Here is a 16,274-nt window from a genome sequence, read left to right as displayed (position 1 = left end):
AAATAATGTAATATGAATGTAAATAAACTGATTCGGTATTTCGCCGAACATAACTGCTTTGAAATTAGAGTAAAAACGGAAACGATTGAACATAAATCAATTTATATACATTCATATTACATTATTATTTTCTAACGTTATAATAATGTTAGTTTTCTAACGTTAATGTAATGTTAGTTTTATGTCATAATTTTAATCGTTAATTTAGGGTTAGTTTTCTAACGTAAATCTAATGTTAATTTTATAACATAAATCTAACTTTAGTTTTCTAACATAAATCTAACGTTAGTTTTCTAATATAAACTTGATATTAGTTGTAAAACGTAAAACAAATGTCAGTTTAATGTCATGATACTAACAATTAAGGGCCTGACAAGATAGCTGTCTAGTCATTAAAATGGGACAAAAATGGGTAAGACCCTGGCTCGCTAGCCTGGAGGTCGGGTGTTCGATCCCTGCATTGGCCGAGAAAGTTCATCCAGATTTCCGGCGTTTTTTCCCCTTGTCAGTGATGCAGGACGGAGAGCCTGACAAGGACAGCTGTCTTATAGTTGTTCAGATTGGATAAAAAACCGAGGTCCCGTGTACACATTGGCATGCATGTAAAAGATCCCTTGACAGTTGGAATTCGATATAAGAGTAGGCCGTAGTGCCACTGTCGGGGCAAAATTTCCCTCATAACACACTGTATGGTGTATGGTGTATCTTCATTAGCCCAGTTCGGAGCAGAACAGTTAGACGTTAAACCCCATTTCATTTCATTACATTTTGTATCCATTTCTAAGTGCCCAAGAATAGAGATCTAGCTCCTTTAATAGTTGCGAACTGTAGGTGACACACAAAGAGAAAACGAATGAATGAATGATCTACTCTCATTTCAAATTCCAAATGTCAAGGGTTCTTTTACGTGCACACCCACGTGATGGACTAGACACTGTTTTTTTTAGGTCCTCTGTCCTACACCACTACTAACAAAGGGAACTTTCTCGACCAACATGGGGATCACGTTGGCTAAGTGAGTAAGACGCTGACTCGCTAGCCTGGAGGTCGGGTGTTCGATCCCTGCATTGGCTGAGAAAGTTCATCCAGATTTTCCTGCGTGTTTTCCCCTTGTCAGTGATACGGGACGGAGGGCCTGACAAGAACAGCTGTCTAGTCAGGGATGAAAAACTGAGGTCACGTGTACACACAGGGCAAAATTTCCTTCATAGCATACTGTATGGCGTATGCTTGTCTTCATTAGCTCAGTTTAGGAGCAGAACAGTAGGACGTTAAACCCGATTTCATTTCATTTTTCTCGACCAACACGGAAATTGAACCCCTCATTTGCTAGCCAGTGTGTTACTAATTACTAGAGAGAGAGAAATGGGGTTTAACGTCTACTCGACACAAACTAGGTCATTTCGGGACTAACATATAGTTTAATTTTTATTTACATAATTCGCTTGCGCGTAGGGGTCTTTAGCAGTGGGAGAAAACCGGAGGTTGGACAGGCGACCCTACTCCTTGTCACGTACAACCGGGGATTCGAAACCACGCCAGTCAACTCAATGACAGACTTTATGATACAGCGCCCGCACGCTAACCATTCAGCCATCCAACCCCCCCACCCACCCCCCGTTACTAATTACTAAGTTTGTGAAATGTAGGTTTTTCCTCATGTAGGTTTGTCCTGATGAAATCGGTTTATTGTCCTACTGTTCTGCTCCGACTGGGCTAATGAAGACAGGTACATACCATACAATGTGCTATGAGGGAAATTTTGCCCCAGCAGCGGCACTATGGCCTACTAATATCGAATCCAACTGCCAAGGGATCTTTTCGTGCAAGCCAATGTATACATGGTACCTCGGTTTTTTGTCCCATCTGAGTGACTAGACTACTGTCCTTGTTCCTGCACCTCTGACAAGGGGAAACCATGTCGGAAAATCCTGATGAACTTTCTCCACCAATGCAGGGATCGAACACGTGCCCTCCGGATTACCGAGCCAGCATCTTACGCACTTAGCCACCGTGGCTTTATCAAAATTAGTAATGAAGATGTGCTATGACAGAAATTTTGCCTGGACAGCAGCATTACCGCACTTACTAATGAAGATGTGCTAGGAAAGACATTTTGCCTGGAGAGCAGCATTTCCGCATATAGTAATAGTCATTACCAATAGTTCTAAGTCAAAGTGCACGCCAACCTGTAAAAGAGGTCTTTACACACTTTTCCATCATTACCAATTACTAGTCTGCGGGTTCACTAGTCCATGGGTGCACTAATCCGTGCATTCACTAGTCCACTAGTGTGACTCTATAAATACTATAAATTAGGGCTGCAACGATACACCAGGCCACGATACGATGCGCATCACGATTCATACCCCACGATACGATTAATATCACGATGCAGTTTTCTCGGTCCACTGAACGAATTCCATTCTTGTCATAATTTACGGGAAATCCAAAAAACTCCCATACTTGTGACTTATACTTGGCAGAGGAATTTTCAATTTCTACATTATTTTTGTCGCCCGTACGACCTGAATTTGTTGACGAATGCATCATTATTAAAAATATTCTGTTGCTGAATCAATTCAATGGCTGGCTCGTATTGCTACAACAATTTCAGCCAATGGAAAGCTTTCTCGTTGTCAATACGAAATTTGAATGTCAAAATATTATTATACATTGAAAATATAGAAAAGATAATTGAGCTGATCATTGTATGCACCTATCACCATTCTTGCACAGTAGTCTTATTACAAATCGCATATTACTGACGTATTTATAATAATATGTTGTATGTTTTTTTCCGCATATTATTCAAGTGTGTAATTTGCAAGTAACCTAATTTCATGCCTGACTTGCTTATCCAGACTGATATTTTACTTTATTCTTGACGAAATAGCTGAAAGTCTCGAATTATATAAATATATATGTATCTATGGTAGCACAAATATCATCAGAATGTAGGCCAAAGCTTTACAAGCATTGTAGGCCTAAAATACTTTCTGTCTGAACTTTTGACAGTCAATTCTTTGATGACTAGTTAGTTTAGATATAGTCCCTATCAGGAAGCATTAATCTTAGTCCAGACGATAAAAACAGATGAGTTATGACGTCATCTTCGGCCTAACTCGGAAACACGCCCCTTTCCTTATATGGCCAGTTAGAGTGGAGAAATTGTGATAGTGGAAAATGCAATGGAGAAAATCTGATAGTTGAAAATGCAAAGATGAAAAATTTACAGTGAATTTGCAAAGGCGAAAAGTAGAGAGGGAAAAAACAAAACTAGATTTTTAGTTTGTTAACTTTTGTCGAGCATTTGTGACCCACGCATGGCAAAACCAGTCACATGTCACAAATTTAGTTATTTTAGATATTGGTATGAGGTGATCCTACACATAATTCCCTTCAAAATAAAACAAGTTTCATGTAAATCGGACAAAAATTGGCCGAGCAAGGGCATGTTGAAGATGCAAAATCATAAATACATTAATTTGAGAATTTTAAACGCGGTCGAAATTCTTTGTTTTAAGGCATTTCTTTTCAGACAGTCTTCGTAAATCGCATATTAATGAACTATGTGATTATTATTATGTTGTAAAAACAGGTTTGTACAAAAGTTTATGCCTTTGACTATTGATTTTTGGTGAAAACTCAAAATCGGTCAGATGGCAGTTTCTTACCTATTTTGACCCATACTGAAAAATGACATTCTGCAACATGCGACGCAATTAGACACGGTGGGTCACATTTGTGTTTTATCGTAAATATCCATTAAAATGTATTAAGTGTTACATGATTTTTACATGTGAAAAATCTCGAAAATGGCCATTTATATTTTACCATTTTGACTATGATAATTTTGCAATTTTACCATGATATTTTCTCTTAATATGGCAACGATTCGGCTCCATAGATATATGCATCAATGAAATTGAATAACAATGTTATCTCATTATAAAAATTGACGTCAAACGGTGTGTTGGATTTCTCTCTTTAAAATGCGCAATGTGTATGTATGCCTTCGTAATTTAGAGACGATGATGGCATCATGCATTGTCAAAACTGTCAAATTTTCTCAACATGAACCTGGCAAACCCCCTCCTGCAAAAATTCCTGGATCCGCAACTGAATACTGTAAGGTGTATCGGAGCAGATTTCATTTCATTTTTCTATATTATCTCCTTGAATAGATAAAAACGCGCCCCAATTTTGCAGTGCGATATTTATGGTTACCAGGCTGGCAACAAAAGCAAAGAAAGATAAAAGTGGGCGTGGCATACATGGAGTCGTATTGATCGCAGCGACATCGCAGACATTATCACGTGGCAAGCATCGAAGTTTGAGCGATAAAGCGGCACTCTTAGTTGTCTTCTTGTAAGAAGGGTATAGAATCAACTGTCATAGGCTTTATAACAGGTAAATTAGAATCATGTTCATAGAAATACAATTAGTTATTCTGACATTGTGTGGACAAAGGCATCAGGACTGGCGATGGTTGTTGTAGTTGTACTATAAATATAAATGCTGGCAAAGGGACGTTTAGCCTACGGACTAGAGTAGAGAACACACAACATTGAACATTACACCGGCTACCTTTACCGGCTTTCCTACTGACCCTAGAGTAGTATTATTTCTTTTGTTGTCATGTTGTCAAGCTCAGAAATTAAATATTAATGAGATACTATAACTTATATATAGGTACCGGTAGTTCATTATAATCGACCAATCCATAGCTTAAATGAAGAGCTTTAACTGTGGATTTAGATGTTGTTATATTTATACAAATATTTTATTGGGTTTTTTTTATTTTTGTCACCCGTCCCGACGGTCAATGGGCTAAATCTATTTGGTAAGGCCAGCTCAATTTTTGTCAAGGTTGCTGAGATGTAATTAGAGCACATGATTGTTGGCGAGATTGTAGGTTACGATCATAAGCATTGGTAGGCTACTAGGGTTAGGGTTGGGATTAGCGCTAGCCCTGCTTACATCTCTTGACCTATGACGAAAAGTTGAGCTGGCCTTATCATTTAGCACTAACCATTGGCATCCACCACTCACAGTCCACATTATCTTAGAATGTGAGACTATCTTGTCACTTGGGGTGGGGGCTATTGAGATTACACAGAATTTAAAGATAGATGAATTATCGAAAGTAATCATTTAAAGCGACAATTACATTTTTAAAAGTCATCTAGCTTTTTACAGAATACCATTAGGGTCAATCAAGTGAAAAAAATATTTTGATTATCTCGTAATTACAACATACATGTAGTTATCTGGAATTAACTTGTAATTACAACACAGTTATAAGGTCGCTACCTGTCTTAATGAGAGCATGATATTAAAGAGGAATGGCTAAACTTGCCTTTTGTAGGGTAGAGTCAAATGTTATATAAATTATTATTAAAGGAATTTATTCACATGACAAGCCTTTAATCAACTCTCTAGATTATCGGGTAGCAGAGATTTAAATAGATTGAAACACAATGTCCATTTAATGATTTAATTCAACAATTGTGAATAGTCTCAAATAACAAGTATCATTTTTATGATAATAAGCAATCAATGCCACATCTTGTCAGATGAAAAGCCTGTAATCAACTCTCTAGACCATCAGATGACTTCGATATTGAGTGCCGAGTGGATTAGACCATGCACACATCTGATAATATGACCAGCGTCGCGGTGACTGAATTGACAATATTCACCCTGTGTAAAGTAATTTGATTAAAATTTTCTATATACCGGTACTCATTTTTCATTATCTATTTTTGATCTATTATAGCAAGACCGAACAGCTCTTCAGCTTGATCTTGCATAATGTATATTTAGTGATTTATATTATAGTCCTCTAAGTTATTTGAGGGACTGTAAATCATTTGGCAAACTACTATACACTGTTGTGAAAGTTGGATTTCTATCGGTCTAAAAATGATTCAACTAGGTTCAAAATTATTAATGGGAGCAAGAAATTAATCATTGATATAAGCTGATACGAATGTTCTGATTGTAACCTAATAAAGTATGGCAGTGACCTAGCTATCCAGTAAACCTGTGCCTGGCAACTTTAAAATTAACTCATAATTATGAGGATGAATTTATAATTACACAGTAATTAATTCATAAGTACGAGATAATGAAAGTATTTTTTCATTTGATTGAGCCTTATGGTCTTCTGTAATGATCCTATTAATCTTATAATTCACTGCTGTCAGTTAAAGATACATTATGGGAGATTCGATAACGAGTTGGCAGTTCTCACTATAATAGTTAAAAACTAGATAATGTAAAGGGAATTTGCTGAAAATTTCAGTCAAATTGATCTGCTATGAACCTAGAATTAAGCGATTGAAATTTCGGCTTAGCCTCGATCATCATTACTAAGTCTGTACAATAAATAAAAAAACATAGTCTCGATTATCCATTTGATGATTAAATCAGGAATGAAAGTTGAGCAGCAAATGGGATCATACATGTAATCCAGTAAATATTGCAGGCTAGCGATGACATCTGGAGTTGATTATGGTCTGGATAAGTTAATTAATGTCTAATTAATAATTTAGATAACATTTCAGGCCTAACGAAAGACCTGCAATAGGCAGATTTAGCTCTTGCATAATGTATGTTTATGTTATAAACAAATATATCATTTTCAAGTTGAAACATCAACGTTGAGCTTCCTCAATTCCGTAGTGTTTAAGAAACAATTGAGGTACTTCTGTTATTATTTCCAGTGTTATCATTTTAAGTGCTAGAATGAGTCCTATGAGCTTATGATAGTGATGTGACAAATTATTAAGCAATATATAGATATAATTATGTTTTGATTATTTTTTGAAAATATGCAACTTAATACCGGTTGAAATTCATAACACACCTGGAAATGATAAGAGATGAATTGTCTGACAAAATGGCATTTAGTTTAATTTATTTTAGCAAATCACCACACTAGGTCTGTAGAGTGTGGAAAAGGTCCTACTGAATTAATGAAAAAGGAAAATGTGTTGCAAATGATACACTCTATAGAACAGTATTTGCTTCACAAAACTTATGTTAAACATGCATTATGCAAGAGCTATAAATCGGCCAGTTGGAGGTCTTTCTTTAGGCCTGAAATGTTATAAAAACTATTAGACATTTATTAACATAAGACCATAATCAACTTTATGTGTCTGATTTTCATTGGATTTGAAAAAATTGAATCTAATCTGCTGTTCAACGCCCATTGATGATTAACTGCAAAAATGGATAATGCTTTTGTTAGTTATCGTGACCGCGGTAACAATGACATTCAAGGTTGTGGTGATTTAAAATAAGGTTTTCTCGGCTTAGAGTAAAGCAATTTGACTGAAATTTTCAGCATATTCCCTTTACATTGACTATTATAGTGAGAATTACCAGCTCTTTATCTTATTGCCCATAATGTATCTTTAAGCTAATTTCTTGTAAATGTGATGGAGACTAAAGTTTTATTATCAAATTTGATGTGAAGCATTGGGATTATGACAGGATGAATCCTATTGATTTTAACTGTTCTCTGTCAAACACTAGTATTATGGTGCCTTATTTCATCCCTAATGAAGCCCCAACAACAACACAGAATCGGCCACATAAAATCAAAAAAACACTAACAAGTTGTAAACATTGTACAGGTCACATTTTTTTTCAGACTTGCGGAGATTAGTCCTAAGGGGAGAAATCTTATCGAAAGTTCGAAAACCTGTAAACTTTTTAGTATTCATTTTTCAAAGCTGCAATATGATTGTATGAGGAGCCCTATCAAAATTCATTTATTTTTGGCTTGTCAACATTATGTTTAAATTATATTTCTGATTATAAATGATTGTTGCAGATTAAGATGGCATCAGGTAAAAGTGTTATTCTTGTTACTGGAGGTACTGGTTTGGTTGGAAAAGCCATTGAAAAGGTTGTAAATGATGGTGAAAAAAAAGAAAATGAAGAGTGGATATTTGTTTCATCCAAAGATGCTGATCTAACGTATGCAGCCTTATTTAAATATCATTTTAGTTTATTATTAACTGACATGACAATCATTCTTTGCATTCTTTTATTATCACAAAATATTCTGAATACGTTTACTAAATTTTGTATAGTTATTATTGGTTCTCCTACTGTGATTTTGTTAGATACACACTGGTTAACCTTTTGATCATATTATGTCGTCACCCTTAATTGCCAACTGGCTCGTCAGCCATCAGTTCATACACAATTTCTTTTCATCAATTCCGTATACTGAGCTATACTCCCAATACAGAATTAAGTTCTTCATCAATTTCTTGTGCTCCCAAAACACAATTGGGTTTTTCTCCAATTCCTTATACTCCCAAGTCCCAATACACAGTTAATGAGTACATATATAGTCATTACCCATGATTTTGTGTGGAATACCGATTCAGCTATTTATTAATGTTAGATTAAAAATGTGACAACCTTTATGAACCGCTTGGATGACTGCACAGTGGATATGTGTTTCATTATAACCTATTGTTTAACAAGCATATTATATTATATTTGAATATTTTTTAAAATCAAATTTTTCATTTCAACCTCTATAAGGATCCACAAGCTAAAAATCTGATTTTCCGTACACTCGGGGCCATAATCTTGGAAGTTATGGTCCGATACATGCCATTATCGAAAGGAACTGAGATCTTTTGGATATAAACATATATTTTATATGTGAACAAAACATGCCAACCCATGACTTTATTGTTCACGTTTGAATAATCTCTATATATAATCATCTCAGTTTTATTATACACTCCGGTTTCCTCCCACTGCTAAAGACCCCTACGGCGCAAGCAAATAATTGAAATAGATTAAACCATATGTTAGTCCCAAAATGACCTAATTTGTGTCGAGTGGACGTTAAACCCCATTTCTCTCTCTCCCATTTTCATATGGACGTATTATGCCCTCACTCCTGTCTATACAATTTTTATCCAATTTTGATGAATGCTTTTGTTTGTAGAAATCGTGAACAAACTGAGGCTATGTTTGAGAAGTATAAGCCCACTCATGTGATCCATTTAGCTGCTATGGTTGGAGGGTTGTTTAGAAACCTGAAATATAACCTTGATTTTTTAGTAAGTGAACACTGCATGTATGTAATTATAGGTTATAAAAGTGAGAAATAAGATTATTGTATTGAAAGATGCATTACCTAAGAATTAGTTTTGCAGGATTTTCCGACATGGATTCCTAGCTTTGAAAATAATATCGCAGCCTATAGGTTCCTTTCACCTCATGTACAAATTTTTTTGGGGAGTCAATTAAAATTATTAGCAGATAATTTGACATTGAAACTGAATGTTTGTATATCTTCCAAAAGGTATGCACAGTACACTCTAAACTGAAGTCACTCAATTAAAGTTACTAAATTATTAGATATGTTCGGGGTTTTTTTTTTCAGAGGTTAAACACTATTATTAAAGATACATTATGGGAGATTTGATAATGAGTTGGCAGTTATCACTATAATAGTTAAAAACTAGATAATGTAAAGGCAATTTGCTGAAAATTTCATTCAAATTGATTAACTATGAACCGAGAACAAAGCGATTGAATTTCCGCCCAGTCTGGATTATCATTACTAAATTCAGTACGATAAACAGCATAGTCTCGATTATCCATTTAATCATTTAATCGAGAAGGAAAGTAATACGTAAATCAGCTTTTAATCCACTAAAGATCGAAGGCTAGCAATGCCATCTAAAGTTGATTATGGTCTGGATAGGTTAATTAATGTCTAATTAATAATTTAGATAACATTTCAGACCTAAAGAAAGACCCGCAATAGACAGATTTAGCTCTTGCATAATGTATGTTTAATGATAATGTTTTAAATATAAGATTACTAAATTATTAAATATGTTCAGGTTGTTTTTTTTTCAGCGGTTAAACACTATTATTTATGATAATGTTTTAAATATGTTCGGGGTTTTTTTTTCAGAGGTTAAACACTATTATTAATGATAATGTTTTAAATATAAGTTATAAAATGGGTGTAAAGAAAGTTGTGTCCTGTTTATCTACTTGTATATTTCCTGATAAAACAACTTATCCTATAGATGAAACTATGGTATGTTTCAATTTTTTTTATAATGGGCCTACATCAATCTGATTAAAACACAGGTCCGTTCGTTGTTCGTTTCTAGAGTTTTACGTCCACTTCCACCTAGGGTGATAACACAGATCCTATTTCATTTCATTTTTATAGTTCAAAATTTCGTTTTACTTGTCTTTACTATACTAGGATCTGGAAGAGTTGTTATATTACCGGCGTTTTGATGAAGTGAGGGATAAGCCAATGAAACAGTCTGTTACGGCGACTTCTTGGCGTGCCATGCACGGAACGGAACTCTGGGTAAACCACTAGAAACGTCAACGCTGACTGATTAATCAATGTCCGACGTCATAAGGTCAAAAGCAGCTCGTACGACACCTGAGACGAATTTCGAATACAACTTGTCAGATCTTCATGTAGTGTAGGCCATTGAAAGTATAAAAAAAACGAAAAGAAATATAGTTCTGTATTTTAAACAGATTGACCTACATGGAAATATTTATTTTCTTGATTTGTTTAATTCAGGCTTAAAAAAATCAGGCTCACAAAATCAAAGTACCTTAATATTGTCAAATTAATGAAACGGTTTTTAACTGCTTACAGAGTTAAAGCTCAGGGCTGATAAGATTATGAATATTTTACAGCCCCAGGCTATATTATACATGTTGATGATATATAATTTTGCAGATGTTACAATAAAATTTAATAAAACCAATGTATTGTGTAAATTTTATGGCAGGGGGTCGTTTTAGTACAGATATAAAATAAAATTCATTGTTTGGACCATATGGTGGATCTATGTTCAATTTATAGTTTAATTCTGAAGATGACAGCAACATCTAATGGTTTTGAATTTTTTTCAGGTCCATAATGGCCCTCCTCACAATAGTAATTTTGGATATTCTTATGCTAAAAGAATGATAGACATTCAGAATAGAGCATATCATACACAACATGGGTGTAACTTTACTTCCGTCATTCCTACCAATGTATTTGGTCCATATGATAACTTTAATCTAGAAGATGGACATGTTTTACCTGGACTTATTCATAAAGTTCATAAATCTAAAAGTTAGTTTATTTCTTTTATCTTATTCTGACAAAATTACAAACCTTTTGGGTCTTTTGGTCCAAATGAGCCAAAAACAAGATACATGTATTTCTTAAAAAATTCAACGTTTACCATGTTTTGAAACAAGGTACATTCAGTGGCGGATTAAGCTCCACCAAGGCCTGAGGCGGTTGTTGCTAGAGGGCCTATTTAGTTTTTAAATAGGGCCTATTTAAAATGGCGTGGGCCTAATTAATTTTGGGTTAGGGCCTATGTTGATTCCCGTTGGGTCTAAACCCAACCCCCCTAACATTCATTGTCTATGCGTTTTTAATCGTGTCAGACAAGTCTAAAAATTTTTTTTTTACAAAATCTTTGGGCCTGAGGTTGCAGCCTCATCAGCCTCACTGATAATCCGCTACTGGTTACATTGTAGTATTATTCACACTAAATGTCATTTGGGAGTATTGTTGTCATCCTTGCCACTCCATCTGTCCCTCCAGCCATATTTATTGTAAACACTGTACCTAAGGAAATTGCTCAGCTAACACGAATGAGCATTATCGACAATTAGAGTTGTTGCCTCTCTCTTTAAATCCTCGTAAGCACTCCGCAGGTCAGAATTTTTGAGATTGGGATTGTTGATAATGAGGATTGTACACAAGCAATAAAGATACAAATTAGGTTCATCCTTAAATGTCTTAGTCTGTATTAAGTGGACTTTATAGTATACCCAATTTATCTCTTTCTCTGAAATATGTTTTATCTATTTGTTCAAAATATCACTGGTTTTAATTTCTTTTGATTTGAATTACTTTGAATAATTATTAAGGTTTTTTTATTCCCAATTTTCAGAAGACAATACTGAATTTGTGATATGGGGAACAGGTTCACCTAGACGACAGTTTATCTACTCCTTAGATCTGGCCCGCTTATTTTTGTGGGTACTACGAGAATATCAAGAAATTGATCCCATCATTCTCTCTGGTAGAGCTCATTTTTATTCTATTAAACATACATTATGCAAGAGCTAAATCTGTCTATTGCAGGTCTTTCTTTAGGCCTGAAATGTTATCTAAATTATTAATTAGACATTAATTAACTTATCCAGACCATAATCAACTCTAGATGGCATCGCTAGCCTGTGATCTTTAGTGGATTGTGAGGCGATTTACTGCATAACTTTCCTTCACGATTTAACGATAAAATGGATAATCGAAACTATGCTGTTTATCGTACTGACTTTAGTAATAATGATCAAGGCTAGGCAGAAATTCAATCGCTTTGTTCTCAGTTCATAGTGGATCAATTTGAATGAAATTTTCAGCAAATTGCCCTTACATTATCTAGTTTTTAACTATCATAGTGAGAACTGCCAACTCGTTATCGAATCTCCCATAATGTATCTTTAAATAATCTGGCTGTTATAATGTTACGTTTTGTGGTAATGAGACTTGTTTGAGTATTAAATTTTATAAGAGGTACTACACACTGTAGTTTAGAACATGACAGTGTCGTACCATCCGAGATCATGTCTGGTTAATCCAGTGTTAAATACTCGTTCAAGAATTTCTGGTCAGAAATATCAACCCAATCTTTTTACAATTTACAATATGTTTAAATTTTGTTGATTTTGAATTGCGAGGATTTCCATTGATAGATATCAAAAAAGATTGAACAAGCTTATTTTTGATAAAAAAATAAATAAAGTGACAGTGAAATTATTGTCTTGTAGTTGGGGAAGAGGATGAAGTTTCTATAAAAGAGGCAGCAGAATTGGTTGTTGAAGCCATGGATTTCAAGGGAAAAGTAGTTGTATCCTTTTTAAAATTATTATCTTTTTAGCTGTAGATACCTGTGTATCGGGTTTAGCTCGGTTCCATAGGCATTGCATTATGTAGCTTCAGTTTTAATTTCATTCCTTTCATGCAATTCTTAGTGTTTTTCAACAATCCCAACTGTTTTTCTATTAGATTTATTTCCCTGTGTGTGTGTATATATATATAGTTTTTTTTTACTCATTATTATTAGTCCAACTGAGTGTATTGTATTTAATAGAGGATATTTTTAAAATTTCAATGTTAAAGATCACCTTTTGGGACTAAGAAAGGTTAGGTACAACAGACAAACTAGGATAACAAATAATAACATTTTTAATGCACTCTTAACTGATTAAGTTATATTAAAATGGAAATAGATAGATCACGGGAACTTGTCATTGTAGATCATGAGAAACAGTCTTCTAGGACATGGGAACCTTTCATTGTAGGTCATGGGAAACTCTCTTGTAGGACATGGGAACCTTTCATTGTAGATCATGGGAAGTTGTATTGTAGGTCATGGGAACCTGTCTTATAGATCAAGGAAAGTTCTATTGTAGGTCATGTGGATTATGCTTTGAAACAGGTATTCTTTATATGTATGGTTAAAGCTACAGGGTTCAGTCGGTCTTTGTAGAAAGAATTATTTTGATGATTCTGTATTGATTATTTCTTTAACTATTGTAAGTTTGATACTGAAAAGTCTGATGGCCAATTCAAGAAGACTGCTAGTAATGCCAAATTGAGAAAGTACTTACCAGATTTCAAATTTACACCAATTAAACAAGGTAAGAAGATCCCAGAAAAAAAACCAAAACAGTTTATTTAAAATTGTACCAACTTTTTTCATTTTGGACTAAAAACATTTTGTTATGGGGGTCCATTCAACAATGTATTTCTGGTAAATAAAATTGCAAATATAGTAGTGAAAGCATTTCTAATGAATGCAGTCAACATCCCATAATTGAATCCAAAATGGCAGCCGAAAATGTGGTCAAATCAGGTGTCCTGCTCTTATTCGAAACTATCAAAAAACTACCTGTTCACCAACTTTTATTCTTTTGTCAAAAAGTGAACCATTCTATGAAAGTATCGACCTGACTATGTTTTAATTGATGAATGGTGATAATATTAACTTATTGTACATTTATACCATAGAAATAATATAAATTTGTCATATTGATTAAACTGCCGAAAATATCAACATCAAGGCAGTTTAATCAATTGCTTAATGTTTGCAGCCATCAAAAAAAAAAAAGATCCTTTACACTTACTGGACTGATCCCTGTTTTCTCAGTTGATTGTGTCATGTATAAAAAAAAAAATCTCTGCAATGTTTTCAATCATTTTATGTTCTTTATTAAATTATTTTTTCAGCGATTAAAGAAACCTGTGAATGGTTTGAAAAGAACCCTGATCAAGTTAGATTATGAATCAAAAGGCCAGAAAATTCTACATTGTAGGCAGATTTCATATCTTATGGGGAATTCACATGGGTTACTTGTACACATCTTGATATTTTATGTGGTAATTATTTGGTTTTTATTTATGTATTTAGTGTATATTATATAAAAGCGGGAGGTTGGATGGCCAAATGGTTAGCATGTACGCGCTGTATCATAAGGTCTGTCATTGAGTCAACTGGCATGGTTTTGATTCCACGGTTCTACGTGACAAGGAGTAGGGTCGCCTGTCCAATCTTGTGGGTTTTCTCTGGGTCCTCCGGTTTCCTCCCACTGCTAAAGGCCCCTATGCACAAGCAAATTATTGAAATAAAATTGAATCATGTGTTAGTTCCGAAATGACCTAGTTTGTGTCGCGTGGACGTTAAAGCCCTTTTCTCTCTCTCTCATATATAAATGCAACAAATTTTCATGAACAAATTATTTTTTTTTATCATCAATTGGGTTTGTTCATTTAAGTTGTGTCCTTGACACTAGTCATTACCAAGTTACCAAGGTATATCGAAAAAGGCTCCATTGGATTTCGTTTCCAGGGCATATCTCTCAAAAATAAAAATGTATTATTTCTAGTTGAATAATGTTTGTTTTGCCATAGAATCAAATTTTTACTTAGTTTTGGTATACATAGAGAATCTCCTAGAAGTCTTTTTTGATATAAAAAATACCAACACAAGTCGATAATGTTAAAAAAGAACGGGGCAAAGCCAAGGTTTTTTTTACTTTATCGACGGGTGTTCATATTTTTTTATATCAAAAAGACTAGTAGAAGATTTTTTTTTTATCACCCAACCCTTTCCATCCTTTTTAAATGGCCAATCAATTTCATATAGGAGATATCACTCAGTAGAATATTAAAGTTATCACACAAGCGATATCTACTGTAGAATATGTTATTGGGTTATATCTAATAAACTACTTATTATTGATAAATTTCTCAGTTTATTTGGAAGCAAACAATTTACTAAATTGTTTATGCTTTACAAACCTTTGCTAAAACAAATAAAAAAATTGCACTAGTATTAGCTTACATTAGATTAAGATATGATGGTGACTATAATTGTAATGATATTTTTGGTTATTTTTGAATATTTACACTGATTTTATTATTTGTTGATTTTGTAAGTCTTTGATTTTATGTAATATTATAATGATATATTTCTATGTGGGAATAAACATTTAGTGAAAGAGTTACGGTTGTTTTAGGCAGTAGTAAGGAAATAGCATCTTGTACTTAGGTCGCACTAATTTGATTTTCTGTTCTTTGAGCAGTTTTTCTGTTCTTAGAGCAGTTTTCTCTGGGTCCTCCGGTTTCCTCCCACTGCTAAATACCACTAAGCACAACTGAACTAATGAAATAAAATTGAACCATGTATGTTAGTCCAAAAATGACCTGGTTTGTGTGGAGTGGATGTTGAACCACCTGTAAAAGATTTTCCTTATTTGTTTGGAGAGAAAAAGACTTGTTTACCTCTGGAATTGATACTGAAGCATCCTCAGTATTCCCAGTGGTATTGTTCCATTGTACTCCTCTAACCACTGGGTCCATTCATGGGGTATTTACGAATTTAAATTATCTGTCTTTGATGATTTCATTGGCCACAGAGGTTATGTTCCAATGTCTTGACCAATCAAATTGCTTATCGCTACTTAGCTTAACAGAAAATGCTCATGTATCGAATTTAGTCAAGGTATTGATGTAATGAAAGTCTCACTTAATTAGAACTAAAGTTATCATGTCCCAAACCATCAACATTAAATTACTTATCTTTGCTTACCATAGACAGACAATGTTCATCATCGCATCAAGGCATTCACCTAATAAACACCTATACCAAGTTTGAACATTCTACCTCAAT

At 34.3% G+C, this 16,274-nt stretch overlaps 1 protein-coding gene across 2 annotated transcripts; it reads left to right on the top strand.

Annotated features, from left to right (window-relative positions):
* Positions 1-4,259: 4,259 nt before the first annotated feature.
* On the top strand, positions 4,260-15,609 carry LOC126810773 (GDP-L-fucose synthase). Of its 2 annotated transcripts, XR_007675295.2 has the most exons (10): positions 4,260-4,413; positions 7,850-7,995; positions 8,990-9,104; positions 9,971-10,099; positions 10,948-11,155; positions 11,991-12,122; positions 12,871-12,950; positions 13,644-13,743; positions 14,333-14,579; positions 14,701-15,609. XR_007675295.2 is itself a non-coding variant. In XM_050536028.2 (9 exons), exons 2-9 carry the CDS (start codon positions 7,856-7,858, stop codon positions 14,386-14,388), a joined length of 960 nt encoding a protein of 319 aa, XP_050391985.1. In that variant the 5' UTR covers positions 4,260-4,413; positions 7,850-7,855; the 3' UTR covers positions 14,389-15,609. The 2 variants fall into 2 exon arrangements, 1 of the variants encoding a protein (XP_050391985.1); XM_050536028.2 differs by having other exon boundaries at positions 14,333-15,609.
* Positions 15,610-16,274: the final 665 nt, after the last annotated feature.

This window comes from Patella vulgata, chromosome 2 (genome assembly GCF_932274485.2).
Source record: "Patella vulgata chromosome 2, xgPatVulg1.2, whole genome shotgun sequence".
NCBI classification, from domain to species: Eukaryota; Metazoa; Mollusca; class Gastropoda; family Patellidae; genus Patella; species Patella vulgata.
The sequence above is the reverse complement of the archived record's forward strand: the minus strand, read 5'-3'. Positions and strand labels throughout refer to the sequence as shown.

Coding starts and splice junctions, on each gene's coding strand:
- LOC126810773 (XM_050536028.2), top strand. CDS start 7,856: ATGGCATCAGGTAAAAGTGTTATTCTTGTTACTGGAGGTACTGGTTTG. Junction 7,996..8,989: donor TCCAAAGATGCTGATCTAAC/GTATGCAGCCTT, acceptor TTTTGTTTGTAG/AAATCGTGAACAAACTGAGG. Junction 10,100..10,947: donor ATCCTATAGATGAAACTATG/GTATGTTTCAAT, acceptor AATTTTTTTCAG/GTCCATAATGGCCCTCCTCA.